General features: G+C 32.7%; 1 protein-coding gene across 1 annotated transcript; it reads left to right on the top strand.

Annotated features, from left to right (window-relative positions):
- Positions 1 to 5,763: 5,763 nt before the first annotated feature.
- LOC107890199 (mini zinc finger protein 2) lies at positions 5,764 to 6,553 on the top strand. Its single transcript, XM_016814695.2, has one exon. The coding sequence runs from the start codon at positions 6,001 to 6,003 to the stop codon at positions 6,316 to 6,318; it is 318 nt and encodes a 105-aa protein (XP_016670184.1). The 5' UTR covers positions 5,764 to 6,000; the 3' UTR covers positions 6,319 to 6,553.
- Positions 6,554 to 18,239: the final 11,686 nt, after the last annotated feature.

The following is an 18,239-nucleotide window of genomic DNA, read 5'->3' as shown; positions in this document are numbered from 1 at the left end:
TCTTAGTTTCGACCAATAAGTCTTTGTAACGTCTTATACAAGATTAATATAGAGATTATTTCGGGTCGGTTCAAACTAGTTTTTCCTTCTCTTATTGCATAGAATCAACTGAGTTTTGTGGCAGGAAGACGTATAACTGACAATATAATTATCGTTCAAGAAATCATTCACTTGATGAATATTAAGAAAGGTAAAAAGAGTTGGTTGACTATCAAAGTGTATCTTGAGAAGGCATACAATTGACTTCGTTGGGATTTCATCAAAGATACTCTATTTGATGCAGGTATTCCTTTGACGTTATCTCGAGTCATTATGGAATGTATTTCTATTGCCTCAATGCAGATTATTTGGAATGACAATCTCTTAGGTGAATTCCTACCTTTGAGAGGTATCTAACAATGACACCCACTCTCTCTTTATCTCTTTATGCTTTGTATGCAAAGATTTGGACAACTTATCCATAAAAGTATTGGTAATAAGATTTGGAAACCTATCTCTTTAGTGAAGAATGGCTTGACTATATCGCATATCTTCTTCATTGATGATCTCTTCTTGTTTGTGGAAGCGGATGTGGCTTAGGCAAGAATGTAGGGATGTATTGAATATCTTTGGGACTATTTCAGGGCACAAAGTCAATTCCCATAAAACCAATGTTTCTTTCTCTAAAAATGTTGAGCCTAGAATAGCCGTTGAGATTTGTAGCGTGCCTGGGTTTAATGAAACCGATGATTTGGGATCTTACTTGGGTATGCCTTTGTTTCATCGACGGATAACAACGAGCACTTTTAATTGTCATTGACAAGGTTCGGAAAAAGCTAGATAGTTGGGATGCTAAACTTCTTTATATGGCAGGGCGTGTAACTCTTGTTTGTTCAGTGCTTTTATCTATTCCCAATTATTTTATGCAAATTGTGAGAATTCCTATTGGCATATGTGTTTGAATTTAAAAACTTGCCTAAGGGTTTATATGAGGGAATTCTATAGCTAGTCATAAGCCAGCCTTTGTTAATTGGATTGATTGTTGTCAACCTCTCTCCAACAGGGGATTAGGTCTTCGACGCCTCAAGGAACAAAATGCGTCCTTTTTTGCTTTAATTGGGATACCATCTTCTCACTAATAAGAATGGTTTATGGGTTAAGATTCTTTGAGCTAAATATAATGTTACGGAAGATTTCCTAGTGGATATTTCGAGAGGTAAGTGTTTTTTTTGTTTGGAGATCCCTTGCTAAGGTTTGACCACTCTTACGTCAAAACCTTTCTTGGTCAGCGGGTGATGGTATTCTTATCAAATTCTGGACCAATACTTGGATCACGGAGCTTGTTCCTTTAACAATTTCTTTCATAACACTACTCTCAGGGAGGTGATGACTGCTGATGGTAACTTGAATTAGAATTACCTGCGATGTTATTTGGATAATGATATCATTTCTTATTTCGCAGGCATCCTAGCACTGAAACCTTTATCAAGGCATGATGCTCTGATTTTGAAATGCTCTACTAATCGTAATTTTACTGTTAAATCAACTTATAACACTCTTATGAAAGATTCCTTACACCTAATAAAGAACAAATGGAAACTTGCATAGTCCTTTGCTGGTACACATTGTGTTAAACAGTTTCTTTGGTTAGTACTTAAGAAGTGTCTTCTCACCAATGCAGAATGATGCAGAAGGGGTATGGTTGATAATCCTTCTTGCAGGTTATGTGACTATTGGAATGACGAAAATGTGCAAGTGTACACATCGCAACAAGTAATAAAGTGACAAGTAAATGTCGAGTTATCGTACCCACAGGGACAGTGAAAAGAATTATTTATGAAATTAATTTAAAAACACTTTGGTAAAGAATTATTAAAAACTAGGGTTTTAATTAAGTAAAATAAATAAAAATAAAATAAAAGTTCCAATGCACGATTTCAAAAGATGATTTTAATCAAGATGACATAATTGTGCTAGATTAATTACATTTCTTAACTTAGAGTTATTAAATTTGTGTTTATGTTATTACGAATATATTCACAGCAACTCAGTAATTTGCTAACTTATGAACATACTCACCGACCAAAATCCATTAATCTCTGGACTATATATCTATGTCAATTCAACCGCTTAAACAAATTTTAATAGGCAAATGTGTTAATGCACATACATATGAAATTAAAATAATCTCTTATACATATCTTTATGCCAATTCAAACAATTAATTCAATCTCATAAGCACATAAAAGATTACGTGAGGTAACAATGTATTTCTACCTTGAAACAATTTAATCACAATAATCTTGCAAGTTATGCAAGGCAAATGTATCGTTAGATACCGTTGCTAATTTAACCCTTAGCTACCTTAGATGATCAAACATTCACTGATTAAGTATCGTGTCAATTAATTACAATTTCAATCCGTTTAAATAATTAATTCAATAGTTACCTTACAATTGTAATGCAAGAATAACTTAGTCATGGTTTTACTTAATCAAACATCTTACCAAGGCCTATAACAACACACACAATTTTAATAAATTAAGTAGATGAAATGAAATCAACCTAACACTAATTAAATTTAAGCCATATTAATTAAAGTAAACATATCAACATCATAAATATTCATAGACATGTTCATTATAACAACAATAAAAATTAAAAGGATAAGGAATAAGAATAAAATCTAGTGTTTCTCCGTGGCTTGGCTAGTTTGCTACACTCTTCCTTCTCTGCTTGTTCTTGTTGAATCGAGGCTGCTACGAACACTTGAATGCTACTCCAAGTGGTGGATGAATGACTCTTTTTCAAGAGGTGAAATCGGCAAGAGAATAAAGAAAAATGGATGGGAAATGAAGAGAGAAAGTTGAGAAAAAAGAGAAGAGCTGAGAAAGTTTAGGTGTGTTTGAAGTGAGCAGCCAAAGGGGTATTTATAGGTTGAGAAGGCTGCTAAAAATAGCCAAAATCATCAGCCAAAGACTCCCCCCATGGCTGGCCACACATGTGGCATGTTTGAAGATTTCAAACATGCTATTTTTAGGTAGGGGCAAATCTTGAAAGGCATGAATAGTGGAGGGGTTTGAATGCAAATTGAAGGAGTCTTCAACGGCCATTTGCAAGCCAAATAATCAGCCAAACAAGCTGATTGGGTCAGCATGTTGGATGGTTTTGGACTGCCTAGTGCTCAGTTGGATCGATTTTCTCGATTCAGCTCAACTGGGCCCCTTTTCATAATTAATTAATAATAATTTATTTAACCCAAAATGAAATTGGTTTAAAATTAAAATTAATTATATTATGAATTAATACACATAATTTGGACTCTCTTAGGCTGAAAAATTATTTCGCTTTGATGCTTCAAAATTACTTCTAGGTTTTATGCTTTTAGCAGTGTCTGCCGAGTTATTTTTTGCCCTTTGTGCAAATCTGTTGAAAATGATCAAAATTAATCAAAATTTATTATAAAATTAATTAAAATTCAACATGTTAATAATTTAAGTACAATGTAATTATTTTATAATTATTATATAATTTTCGACAGGAATTTTATCGAAATTGCATGAATTTGAGTTAAAAAGGGAATGAAAAAGTGTGTATATTTTCATGTTTCCAACTGTGCTGAAGAATCCACCACTCGCGTGCTTCGGGATTGTTGTAAGGCACAAGAAGTTTGGGAGCAGTTTAAGAATCCACCACTCGCGTGCTTCGGGATTGTTGTAAGGCACAAGAAGTTTGGGAGCAGTTTATTCTTTCGAGGGAAATGAATCATTTTTTCTCCTGTCTATTATTGCCTTGGCTGTTTGAAAATTTGATGAATAAACTTGGTACAATCCTTAAGGAAGCTGATTGGCAATCCTTATTTGGTATTATTTGTTGGAAGCTTTGGAAACAATGGAATCTTTGTGTGTTCCAAGGAGAGCTTTTCAACATTGTCCACATCTTTCAATCTTCGTGGTGTTGGGCAAAATCCATCAAGGATATGACTGGTAGTTTAGATGGCATTCCTAAAAGATAGAATCGATGTTGAATTTGGACTCCACCACTTATAAGGTCCATTAAGTTGAACATTGATGTACACATAGTCCAAGTTCGGGGTTAGCTTCCTCGGCGGTAGTGGCTAGAGATGAACACTTTAGATGGATTTGTGGGATTAAAAGGAATATTGATAGATATAGTGTTGAACAAGTAGAGTTATGGGTGATTTATGATGGTCTCTAATTGACTTGGTTTACAAAATGGACTATTATTACTATCGAAATAGATTGTGCTCTAGTTATTGAAGCCTTTAATGATAGACTCCATGGACAATTAGATAGGGATTTGATTCTAAGAATTCCATAGCTTTGTAGAAGAGATTGGAGGGTAAAAACTTAGCAGGTTTTGAGGGAGGCGAATATTGCTGCTCACACCTTGGCTGGATTGATGAAGGGATTTCCTTATGGCTCTCACATTTTCCAGGATATACCTACAGTGGTTGTTGCTCAAATAAGGAATGATGGTTAAATTTTGCTTTATGGTTCTGATGTTATTTTGTAATTGGTCTATCTTTCTCTTTTTCTACCAAAAAAGAAAAAAGGAAAAAAAAGAGAACAACATTTATGGCCCTAATTAAATTTAAATATAGAAGTAGAAGATTTAGTAGTTTATTTGGCAGCTTTCAGGTGTTAATTCAAAATATAACATTAATTTTAACTCCAATTAAAAGATTTTCACTAATTAACATGTAATACAATACAATGATTTTCACTAATTAAAAGTACCATGGAGACCTTTATATTATGAGGCAGATTACATTTTATCTTATGTACTAAAAAAATTGACAATTAGTCCTTGTATGTTAGGTCAGAGAGCTAACTAGTCCTTTTGTTAAAGAATTTCATCCATTTCTAATGTTAAAAATTGGTCCATGTACATCAACATGAGGTACAGGTGTCATTGTCTGGTAATTCCATTAGCCACACCAAATTTTAGGAGTACAGTTGGATGAAATTTTTAACATAAATGGAAAATTTTCTTTTTGATCTAGCTATAAAGATTAATTTACCTATTTTTCTGAGTAAAGGAGGTAAAATGAAATCTGACTTTTAGTAAAGGGGTCTCCATAACACTTTTACTGAAAATCAACTTGTAAATAGTGATTAAACATGCATTGGATATAAATGGAAGAACAATTAATAGAAAACTCATATATATATATTTATCAACTTCTTAATCTTATTTGCAAACTCTAAAAACTCCACTTATAATATACCAAATAATTTTCCCACAAATATTAATGATGGAGAGTGTTTTTAATGAAAAATCAAGTTTACAAACAGATTTATTTTGATGAATTTGAGTAGGAAAAGGAAAGGGTCGTGCAATGTTTTGTGGGTTGATTTATGTATATTGAAATTTAAATAAAGAAGTTGTTTTTCCGTAGAGATTTGGCAAGAATTATAAATAATATCAGATCTATCATGATTATATGTAAAGGTAGCACCAAAACAAATGCCTATAAACATCCATTTAGGGGCCACATATTCTACATTAGGTTTAAGAACATTTTAAGAAGGCAGCTAAAGCTTAGCTGTTCATACCATTTAAAACCAGTCACTATTTTGAAACAAATTCAAAGTGTTTATCATCATTTTAGGGTTTTGCCTTAGATTAATAGTAATCTTCTTTTTTTTTAATTAGTGAGAGAGAAAAAACAAACAACCCAAAAAAAAAAAAAAGAAAAAAAGAAAAAGTAGCTAGTCATAAGGGAAACAAAATAGTTATCTTCAACTATTATGTTTGTTCTATTTTTATCACTCAATTATTATTATTATTATTTATTTAATTTCGAAATATTGAGTGACTAAAATGGAACAAACTTAATAGTTTGGTGACTAATCTTGTACTTTACCCCAAACAAAAATAGAATAATAATACATGTAATGGGAAGGGAATAAGCAAGTTTTTTTCATAGACTTTAGGGTTTAGGGGTTGGCAATAATAACCTTATCAAACCAAAAGGCACTGCCCCTCTCATTCTATATGATTAAGGGTTTGGCAATCATGAGAAGGCGACAAGTAGTAGTGAGAAAAGAGGAGCCACCGAGGAAGACTACAACCAATTCTTCTTTGACAATAACGAGTGTGAGATATGGGGAGTGTCAAAGGAATCACGCCGCCAGCATCGGCGGTTATGTGGTCGACGGGTGCAGGGAATTCATGGCAAGTGGAGAGGAAGGAACGAGTGGTGCCCTTGCTTGTGCTGCTTGTGGTTGCCATAGGAATTTCCATAGAAGGGAAGTTGAAACTGAGGTAGTCTCTGAGTGTTCTTCACCTAATAATTCTTCCAATAGAGCATAAATAAATAATATATAGTTTTTCATTTGTTAATTATATGATGTTTTTATTGAAGTGATCATTTTGGTAATTGGTTTTTAGTTTTTGTGCCAAAAACCTCTTCCTTATCAATAATTTGCGTTGTGTTTCTTTGATGGTTTTTTTTTTCTTTAACTTGTTTCTGTATGTAATTGAGTGGTTAAAATAATTTGTATTATGTATATATTCTTGATGATGGAATTAATGGTTGTTAATGTTAGATTTATGTTTTTTTATTCAACAGCAACACCTATAAATAAATAAATCCGTGACATATCATAACCATGTCATTGGACCGACTCGTAAGAATTATTTACTAGTGGCATATACAATAATTGTGTATATATAATTATATATGCCTTTTGATATTATAATTAACTATAGGTAAAAACTTGATAAAAGTTGTCAAAGAGTTTTTGTTTCAATAGTAAGGTTGAGGTCTTAAAAACATTAAGACCTGATTCGAGTTTCATATTATGTAAATGTTTACATTCTTTAATCAATCATATAGTTAATAAATTTGAAATGAGTCCATTATTAGAATTAGTTATTCAATTCAGTTAAAGAAAATAAATTATGATGACATTCCGAGTAAATTCTTTTTTTCACCTAAAAATCAGCAACATTATCATCTTGATCAAGGCGAAAATCCATGGAATGTTTCATAAATTTGCAATCGTAATCTGAATGGTAATTAGACAGCTTTGTATTTAAATTCAAAGGCCCACATATATCTAACCAAATCACTAATGGAATATTTTCTCTTCTGGTCTAATCTGGCTGGTTCTTATGAATGGAAATTTTGTCAGTGATGTACTTAGTACTTAATTAAAGCTTAAGCTCACCACTTCTTTTGGTCGGCATTATTTAAAAAACTAACCTAATTTTTTTTTAAAAATACAGATACTAGGATTTGAACATAAATTATATTCTAGATTATATGTGTTGATGAAATTGCATACACATGAAGATTATCATAATAAAAGCAATATTCCATAAATTGTTAAATATTTCCAAAACTATTTATCTTATCATCGTGAAATGCTTAGATGTTTGCCATAGCAAATGGTGAGGTATTGAGTATAGTGCATACAATTTTTCATGTATACGTAGGATTGAATTAGGTAAACGTCGATTCTAAGGGGAAAAAAAGCCAAGTGAATGAATAAGTTGAACACATGAAAACGATAAAAGGGTTAATACATAATTTAATATCTGAGTTTGACTTTTTTTTAATATGTTATATGTGTTATTTTTTTGTTCAATATGGTATTTATATTTGACAAAAGTTTTAAATATTGGTATCTGAAGGTAATCATGTTAATTTTTTAGTGTTTAATTTGGGTTTTAAGTTTGATTTGATAACAAATCATAATTAACTAATAATATTAGCATTTAACTTTCATCAAATCAAATCTAAAACTCAAACTAAATATTCACATCCCATCGGATTGTATTTGACAAAGTAGACGTAAAATTTAACAATTAACTTTCATTAAATTAATTCTAAAACTTGAACTAAACACTAAAAAATTAACTCGTTACCTTTGAGTATCAAAATATATAGATTTAAATAAATATAAATATCAAATTAAATAAAAAATAACACATACTAAAATTAAAAAAAAATATCAAATTTGGATATAAAATAATATATTAAACCACAAAAGAATATTTAGGCGTTGGAGAAGTTATATTGGTTGTCGTCGGAAAAAAGTTTGTGAGGCCTGGAATGAGATAAGGGAGTCGACGAATTGGGTTATGATTAAAGTTAATTATTTCTTTTCTAGTGATGGAAAGCTTTTCTTTAAGACTTATCTTGTATTTTTGTTCATTTTTGTGAGTGGTTGCTACTTAATTTCCTCAATTATTTGGGTTCAAACAATTTTCTTTTTTCTCAATCAATTTTACTAAAGGCTGAAGCAAAAATAATATTTTAAAAAATAGTGTACAACAGAGTCACGTGCTATTAGCGCACATTATATATCCATCCTAAAACCATGCTCTAAATAAGACCAATGGAAAATACAAATTATCAATACTCGTAAAAATCTCCCCATACCTCCATGGTCTAAGATGGGTGTTAGAACACCAAAAAATGACAACAGCTTAATGGGATTCAATAAAAGGATTCCTGATGGACCACCTTTGCACATCACCTTCGCCATCGACAGTTCCGTTAGAAGCAAGATCAGTTGGCACCCAACCTGAGACCCTTCAATAGTAATGAGATAACAATTACTTATCAAACCACCTACGTTTTTACTTTGTCAACCTCTCATATAAAAACCATCTTACTCTGTAGAAGGGGACGACTTAACATTCCTCCCTCTCTCCCCCTTGAAACACATCTCATTTAGTAATGTCGAAAATAGTGATTTTTGGACTATAAAATCTAACGAGTGATTCTGTAAATATTATATAATAATATTTATGAGTCAACTATAGTATTATATTAAATTTTAATTTGATATTTTTTGTTATTTTAGTGAATAATCAAGTTCAAGTGATTTTTCTATAAAGTCAAGTGATTTTAGAAAATACGGTATCAGAACCTTGTTTCTATACAGAGTGATTATATAAGGATATTGAAATTTGGTTCAAAATTTTTGACATTTGGATAATTAATTAAGGAAAAATAATTAAATCGTAAAAATTACAAAACTTAATTTCTATTGATTTCTATTAAGTAAAAAGCATAATTAAAAATTGTTAAAGGTTTTAAATGATAAATATACCATTTTTAAAAGTGTTCGACAGTTAGTGGGGATTATTTAGTTAAAAAGTAATGTTTATTATCATATAAAACATTATTTTTATATGTTATAATAGTTAAAAAAATAAGAAAAGAAATGAAAAAAAGATAATTCATTCATCTTCTTCACCTTATAATCGAATCAAAAAAGGGATAAGGAGACCTAGCTTACGTCCAACTTCAAGCTTCAATAGGTAAGCCGTTTCTAATTAATTTCTTATAATTTTTATGTTTTTGAGATCATGACAATTAGGTCCAGTTAACCCATACCTTTGTTCTTATAATTGTAAAATAGGACTATTTTGTAAAGTGATTTTTAGTAATTTTATTGTTAAAGGATTAAATTGTTAAAATAGTAAAACTTCTTGGGATTATTGTGAAATTGTGATAAATGTCGGTTGAGTAGGGATTATATAAAATTTGACTAGCATGGGTTTTGATTAAATGTGATTAATTTGTAAATTTTGGGTTTAGGGATTAGATTATAAAAAGTGTAAAATTTAGGGATAATTTTATAAATTTTCATAAAAGGGTTTATAAGCTTAAGTTTAATTATTTGACATGTTTGAATGGATTAATTGAACGAAAGCCATTATATAGATCAAGAAACGAAGCCATTGGATTCAAATCGTGAAAAAGCTAAATTAACGAACTAGACGTCGACCTTGTTTTCGCAACCATTTTTGTCTAGGTAAGTTCATAACTTGATTAAATTAATTAGTAGTTGTTTCAGTTTTTTAATATATAATTGTTTATATATGAACTGAGTTCGTTGGCTTGAAGGAAATGATTAAAACCATAGTTGAAAAACACTATGACACTATACCAGAAATAAATAAGACCATAGTTGAAGACACTATAACACCATACCAGAAATGAGTAAGACCATAGTTGAAAGACGTTATGGCATCACGATTCCATCGAGTAAGACCATAACTGAAAGATGTTATGACATACGATTCAATCGAGTAAGACCATAGTTGACAGACATTATGGCATAACGAATCAAACGAGTAAGACCATAGTTGAAAGACACTATGGTAACACGACGGAAAATGAATAAGACCATGGTTGAAAGACATTATGACATTCAAGTCGAGAATAAATAAGACCATATTTGAAAGACACCATGGCACCCTCTGATCATTTTCTATTTAGGTAACACGTTTCAGGTGAGTATGTATCGTAAGTATGAATATGAGTTGAACGTTTGACTAGTATAGTTTAATAATGAATGTTAATGCCTTTCTGTGATTATATGCTTTATATATATAAATATGTTAACACGTGATGTTGGTATGTTTAGGGAAATAAATGGTTCTATGAGTGTTTTCCAAGTGTTCGATGTTATTTCATATGATTCACAGACGATTTAAGGTTTAATAAATGGATGAGTATATGAAAAGAGCTATGTTATTGATAATATGGAATGAAAATGTAACATGTGTAATTGAATAGAAATTATGCTATTTAATGGAAAGATGTATGTATGCATTGGTTCATGTTAATGAACATATGAAAAGGAAAAATATGGAGTAAAAAGGGAACTAGTTGAACATGTGATGAATTGTTGTATATTGAAATTCATTTCATGATATATACCATGTTTCATAGGTTGATATATTTTTAAGTATATCTACTAACCATGTGGAATGTTGTGAATAGGAAAGAAAAGTATCCATAAGATTTGTGATCAATGATTGAATGGTTTAGTCATTTTATGTTTGGTAAGTTTATGTTTAAGATTTATACGAGCTTACTAAGCATTATTGCTTACGTTAGTTGTTTTCTTTTCCTATAGATCATCAGAAAGCTCGACAGGTTGAAATCGCATTGGAGCACGATTACACTATCCATTAGTCATATTGGTAGTTTTGGTTAACGGTTATAAATGGCATGTAATAGGAGGTTTTATGTTATTTATGAATTTGATGTGGTTTAAGCTTTTTTACCTATATGCCTTTAATGTTGGCTTATAAATATAAATATAAATATAAATATGTAAGCATATGTTTTGGTCACTTGTGAATGCTTTGAGATTTAGATGGCTTTTGATTTATTGAAGTGTGAATGGAGTGGTTAAATGGTAGGCGTGTGATGTAAGTTAAGGTATGAAATTTTGGCATTGGATTTGAGTTGATTTGGATGTTAACTTGTGATACCAATAAGGGTACATTGGATAAACATTTAGATTAAATGATATATGTAAGATTTGACATGTAATAGGGTTAAAAAATCATTTTAGCATTTTGGCTTGTTTTGAATTGTGTTAAGCTTATGGTGATTAATGTTGGTTGTGGTATGTATTGAAGGATGTAAATAGGTGAATTTGGACCTTATGCATGCTCTATTGATAGTGTATATCTTATGTTAGAATGACATGTTCTTGAGTGGTTATTTGGCATGATTAGTATGGGTATAAGTTAGAAAGTTGTAATGCTGAATGGGATTAAATTTGATTTGTACTTGTGGTGCCCTTTATTAGCATATTGGTTATGTATAATAAAATGGTTGATTTGGTATGTTTTGAAGTGTGTCTGATGGTGTTTTGGTCAAATAAATGCGGGAATGATGTGTCTTGGTGTGCAAGAATTGGGTTTGTAATGGCTTGTTTTTGGGGTTAAAAATAGAGCATACGACTTGAGACACGAGTTGTCACACGGCTGTGTTTCATTTATATTTTAGGTGCGGGTTTCACACAGTCTGGCACACAACCTATGACACGATCGTGTGACCATTTTTCGAATGCACACATGGGTTGGGACACAGCCATGTGTCCCTATTTCGAATGTCCATACAGTCTGGGCTATGTCACACGGCCGCGTGACCCCTATTTCCTAATTTTTTTTACTTTTTTCAAATTTTTTTGATTTTTTTTGAAATGGTCCCTGAACATTCCCAAACTATTTTTAAGACTCTGTAGGCTCGTGTAACACCCCTAACCCCTCTGCATCATCGGATTATGGTCACAGGCATTACTAACAAATTAAATAATTAATTGATCATAATCAATATGTAAGCTAACCATTAACATTATAATATATAGGGGCAAGTCACGACAATCTAATACTTCCATATTAGAATATTAAACAATCAAGTAACAAATCGTGTTGTGCAATGCTAAACTTGGTCTTCCAGTATCTACACTCTTATCACTATTTATCCCTTCTTGAATGCTAGAAGTTGGTTACATACAAGACTATTCCAATTATTAGCATTAGATTATTGGTCCATAATTTGACTATTTATTTTCTTTATCTTCGATGATGTTTGTAGAATGCACTAAATATAGGTTTACTAATCCATTCTAATTCAAAGTAAAGATCTCTTGTTCTTATTATAAGATCGTGTGATTGGATCTGCAAATAAAAGTTACTTTTATAGCCCCTTTTTTTGAGTCTGCGGAACCCTAAAAATAGTTTAAAAATAGACAGAGACTAATTTGGAACAATTTTAAAAGTTTAGGGTCATTTTTAAAAATTCCTAAAAACAGGGGACATATAGCCATGAGGAATGCCCCAGGCTGTGTGACTCTCGAAGTTTGGACACACGGCCTTGTCCTTGTGTCACAGGGCTAGATCTTTCATCTCACGATCCATGCGGTCTTAGGCCATTCGTTCGTCCAAACTCACCTAAGTCAGCCTAAATGCAAGTAAGAATTCATTTAGAACTCCTCCAAGGCACCAATTTGTATAGCAGAAGCAATCTATGCCAAAAAAAGCCATAAAAGAACTATAGAAAGAACGCAAGAGAGATGCTTGAGTAAATGCTCTCTATATTCTTTTTTTCACAAAGAATAATGAAACAATGAATGGAGTGAGTACAAATGAGGGGGAGGATCTCTATTTATGATTGAGCTCCCCAAAATCAATGGTCAAGATTACATTACATCGACGGACGAGATTAGCCTATCCCTTGATTTTAGGGATTTACAAGATTATATTAAATCAAATCAAATCTAATCTTTACAAGATATGAACCCCTATCAATCTTTAAAGATTAGTTCCCATACTTATCAAGATTGCCTAAGTTGTCATATCTTCATTATCAGGCCAACCGGGCTTCAATCTGATAGGCTTTTCCAACAGCTTACCGAATCGGCTTACATCGCTTCTTAACTCGAACTGTCTCACTTATTTGTACATCTCGATGGCAGGAAGTCACGTCTCTCTCTTGCCCACATTCTAACTTGCCCTGAACAAAATCCTCTTGATTCACAATACTTGGTTTCGTTTTGCCCACAGTCTCTCGGCCTCCTTGCTTAGAAACTTTGAAAGGGCCTCTACATTTTTGCTAAGTTAACAAGTTAGAATGCAAAACACTATCAGAGTGTTGAGAATGTACCTTCCTCGTTGCATTTACTCGGTCAATTTTCCAACTTGTATCACAACTTTTCAAAAGCTTAATGCACACCTCACCTTTCTTAAGGGTGGTAATCCCTCTGATGTGTCAACAGAAATGAACCCTATTGATCCCAAATTCAAGGTTTGCATCGTAACTTCTTATCTGAATCTGATGCCAAACTCACCTCTTCTATGGGTGAAAGCCTCGCCGATGTCTCGACCAACTCCGTCACTTTACTTGAATTGAGCCTTATTGGTCCCAACTTCATTGTTTTGATTGCAAATTTTTCCTCTAAGTTCGATGAAAAACTCACATATTCCTCATGTGGAAGCCCTTATGATGATTCAACAAGCTCTAATGTTACCTTTTCTTTAACCACAACTGAATTGGATTGCTTTGGATAGTTTCACAACTCATGCGGATCATGGCACAAAAAGCACTTTACTAACTTTTTTTTTGCTTATCTTTTCCCTCTTGGCTTTGACTTTTCCCTTGCTTGAACCAAGCTTCTTGGGCTCTTTGCCTGCTCCATCGTCTCCTTCAATGATAGACTTCCTCAGACACTTCCACAACCTATGCAGACCATGACACAATAAGCACTCCATTGGCTTCTTTTCACTTTTGGGCCCCTTGACTTCGACACCCCTTGCGCTCGAACCAAGTTCCAAGGCCTTACCTACTGGCTTTTCCTTCTTAGAAAGCGCGGATTTCTTCAAACATTTCTTTAACATGTGTGGACCGTCACAAAGAAAGCATTTCAACTTGTCCCTTTTCCTGTTTGGTTTCTTTTTCCCAACTCGTGGTTTCCAATTACCACAATAATAGCCGATGCCATTGTCATCAATATCTTTCTTGTGATCTTTTTAACGTAGGCCCCTTTTCTCGGACTTGGAAGATCTAAGCTTATATTTTCTTAGACCAAGCTTGACCACGGATCCGCTACTGTCATGGCTTTCGACAACTTTTGGACACATCTTTGTTTCACCTCCTATCTGACCCATGACTTCAATCCATTCTGAAAAGTAAGCAATACTTCTTTCTCAGTCACATCAGAAACTTGGAGCATAAGTTTCTTGAACTCTCGAACATACTCCCCCATTGTGGCTCATTGCGTTAACCATTGCAACTTTGCCCAAGCTTCTTCCTGGGTAAATTATGGGTAAAACTGTCCCTTCAATTCATATTGGAACTCTTGCCATGTCCCAATCTCAGTTTGCCTTTTATCTGTGGACTTGCCTCACCACTACAAAAGCGCAATAACAGTAAGAAACATTGAAGCACTGTTTACTTTAATCGCATCATCCGTGATACCTTTGGCACGGAAGTAGTTTTTCATCCTCCACAAGAAATTGTCCACATCGCATGTAGACCTTGTCCTTAGAAACTCTTTTGGCTTCGAGACATCCTCCCAACTGAGTGCTGCATTTAACACTCCTTCCCCCACGGCTATTTGACACAAGGCTAGCTCTCCCTCGAGCTCCTCTATTCTTGTGCTCAAAGCGATTGTCGTGACCATTGTTTCCTCATTCAAAACCATCACCATGGCTTTGAGAGCATCGTTCCTTTCTGTCAGCTTCTTCATTTAGGAATCTAGCAACTCTTGCATATTATTCCTATTAGAAGGGAGATACATGGTCACAAAGACCCTAGACTGCTCCCTCAAGTCAACTATGCTTTCACTAAGCACATTATGTAACTCTTTTGGCCCACCTTTGTTCAAACTCTACTTTCGACATCCCAACGGTGCCTTCGCAACCAATAGCTCTAATACCACTTGTCATAGGGCTAAATCTTTTATCTCATGATCTGTACGACCTTAGGTGATCTGTTCATCCAAAATCGCCTAAGTCAGCCTAAACGTAAGTGAGGATTTGTTTAGAACTCCTCCAAGGCACCAATTTGTATAGCGAAAGCAATTTATGCCAAAAGAAGCCACAAAAGAACAACAGAAAGAATGCACAGGAGGTGTTTGAGTAAATGTTCTCTATATTCTCTTATTCACAAAGAATAATGAAACAATGAATGGAGTTAGTACAAATGAGGGGGAAGCTCTCTATTTATAGTTGAGTTCCCCCAAAACCAACGGTCAAGATTCTATTACATCAATGGACAAGATTTAGGGATTTACAAGATTACATTAAATCAAATCTAATTTTTACAAGATATGATTACCTATCAATCTTTAAAGGTTAGTTCCCATACTTATCAAGATTGCCTAAGTTTCCATATCTTCATTATCGGGCCAACCAGGCTTCAATCTAACAGGCTTTTCCAATAGCTTACCGAATTGGGCCAATTTTTTCGGGCCAAATGATCTACATCTAAATAATAGACCTCCATTGGATGCATTTGGTGCGATGGTCATGGGCTTCGAACTTTGACCCGTGACACTTGCCCTTATAACTCACTGACTTGAGACACATAGCCATGTCTTAGCCCATGTAATTCACTGACTTGAGGCACACGGCCGTTTCTCAGCCCGTGTAACTTACTAACTTGGGTCACACGCTCGTGTGTGACACGCAGCCGTGTGCCAGGTTGTGTGCACCAAAAGGTACCTTAAAACTCAAGTTTACCATTTCCTACTTACTTAGGAACTAAGCAAGTCAATTACCAATCGTTTAACCTACTCAAAGCACGATTAAACATGCCCAAAATATACCAAATTCATCACCTAATTTTTCTAACCAATGTACCCTCATTGATACCATATTTTATATGTTCAAAAAAATCAACAACACATCAAACATTCAATACTTTCATTCATATCATATTTACCATAATTGAACTAACTTTCAACTCCTAAAGTTACCAAATTTGAAGCTAAGCACATACCAAGCCCTATGCTAAACTACTATACCAACATTGCCTCAAATATAACCACATATATATATACAATTTATCCATCATTTAATTAAGAAACCAAAATACTATCATCATAAACATATCAATAAGGACTCCCTAGGTACATGCTATTACAAAATAAAATATCACCACACTTGAGCTCGGGATCCCTTGTTAGATGCTGAGTCTATTCAACGTCGAAAAGTACCTAGCCTAGGCATGGAAAACAAAATCACACGCTAAGTATAACTCAATGGTATTTCTATAATCCGAACAATTTAACTTAATATAAGTAATCAAAATGTGAGAATGCAACAAGAAATATTATGCACTTATGTTTCAAATCAATGATACAATTTTTTTCCATTATAACTCAGCGTTATTTCTATAATCCGAACAATCTAACTTAATATAAGTAATCAAAATGTGAGAATGCAACAAGAAATATTATGCACTTATGTTTCAAATCAATGATACAATTTTTTTTCATTCTTTATTACATCCTCTAAATTCCACATGTTCAAGTACATATATATATATTAAAGGCATTTCATATAGCATTTGAATATTTCAACTCATGCAATGATATGATTCATCTTTTTGATCAATACTTGAATCCATTTCAAGTTTCACATCTTATTTTATCACTTCATATCACATTTGTCATCTCATATTCATTTCTCATATTTGCCAATTCAATAATTCTCATCTCATATTCATTTCTCATCTTGGTTATTTCAATATCAACTATAAAAATTATTATTTTATTTTTCCTTATTAACACGACTTAGACTCGGATGGATACACAGATCCAACCAACCACCAGTTTGGCACCCAGTGCCTTATCGAATAAAACCAAAGTAATAACTGTGCCTAGTGCTATATAAATTGACACCCAATTTCTTATCAGTTAAACCGAAGCAAATTGGCACCCAGTGCCTCATCGACTCGAGGTCGAAGAAATCCCTGAACTCTTCCTATCCTATGGCATGTCATTTATATCCGACTCAACCCAATACAATTAATAGGGTTTCATTTCACTTTTCAATACAACCAATGTCACATATATACATATTATCACATATAAATATATATTCAATTCAATCTTCATATTTTTAATAAATTCATAATATACCAAATCAATCCATTTCAATGGACTATAAATTCAATTCAATTCAATTTCAAAGTACAAAAGTACTCACCTCAAGTGCTTACCATATGCAACAATTCAAAATTCAATAATTTATAACTTATTTTGTATTATAGAAACACAAACTTTGAATTATGAGATATTTGACGTCGATTTTATCCTTTCTCTTTTTACTAGAGGACTACGGTACAACGTTAGCTACGGAATAAAATAATTAAAATACATTAATATTACACAATTCAATTTCACATTTAAATTTTAAATTTTCTCACTATAATTTTCTTATAATTCAATTTAGTCCCTAAAACGAATTTTAACATCCACATTTAAACTCAAAAATTTTACACTAATTTCACTCTAAGCTAAATTTAGCTTCCTTTTTTCCAATTTGACCTTTTAATTTTGATTTTTTCATAATTTCATCCCTATTACTCAAAATAAAAAAATTATTCCACAATTTAGTCATTTTCCATTTCTAACTTAAAAATTTATCTATTTTCTCCCTAATATTTAAACTATTCAACAGTATCAACATCTAAAATCTTGAACAATACTAAAAATTACAACATGGATCGGGTAGCCCTAGGTACCGGGATTCCAAAAACATAATAATTAAAAGTACAGGGACTAAATTGCAAGATTTGAACTTCAAAACCCTTTAGGCCGTGCGTTACTCCTTGCTTTTTCTTTCTTTCTTTTTCTTTTTCTGTCTTTTCTAATTTTCATGCATTCATCTCTTTCTTTCCACTTTCTTTCTATTTCATTTAATTTGTTTTCATTTTATTTATTATTATTACTTAATATGTATAACAT

The sequence above is a fragment of the Gossypium hirsutum genome, chromosome A09 (assembly GCF_007990345.1).
Source record: "Gossypium hirsutum isolate 1008001.06 chromosome A09, Gossypium_hirsutum_v2.1, whole genome shotgun sequence".
NCBI lineage: Eukaryota > Viridiplantae > Streptophyta > Magnoliopsida > Malvales > Malvaceae > Gossypium > Gossypium hirsutum.
This window is presented reverse-complemented; position numbering and strand designations above follow the sequence as displayed.

What these genes read in the sequence shown, in the direction of transcription:
- LOC107890199 (XM_016814695.2), top strand. Translation starts at nt 6,001, where the DNA reads ATGATTAAGGGTTTGGCAATCATGAGAAGGCGACAAGTAGTAGTGAGA.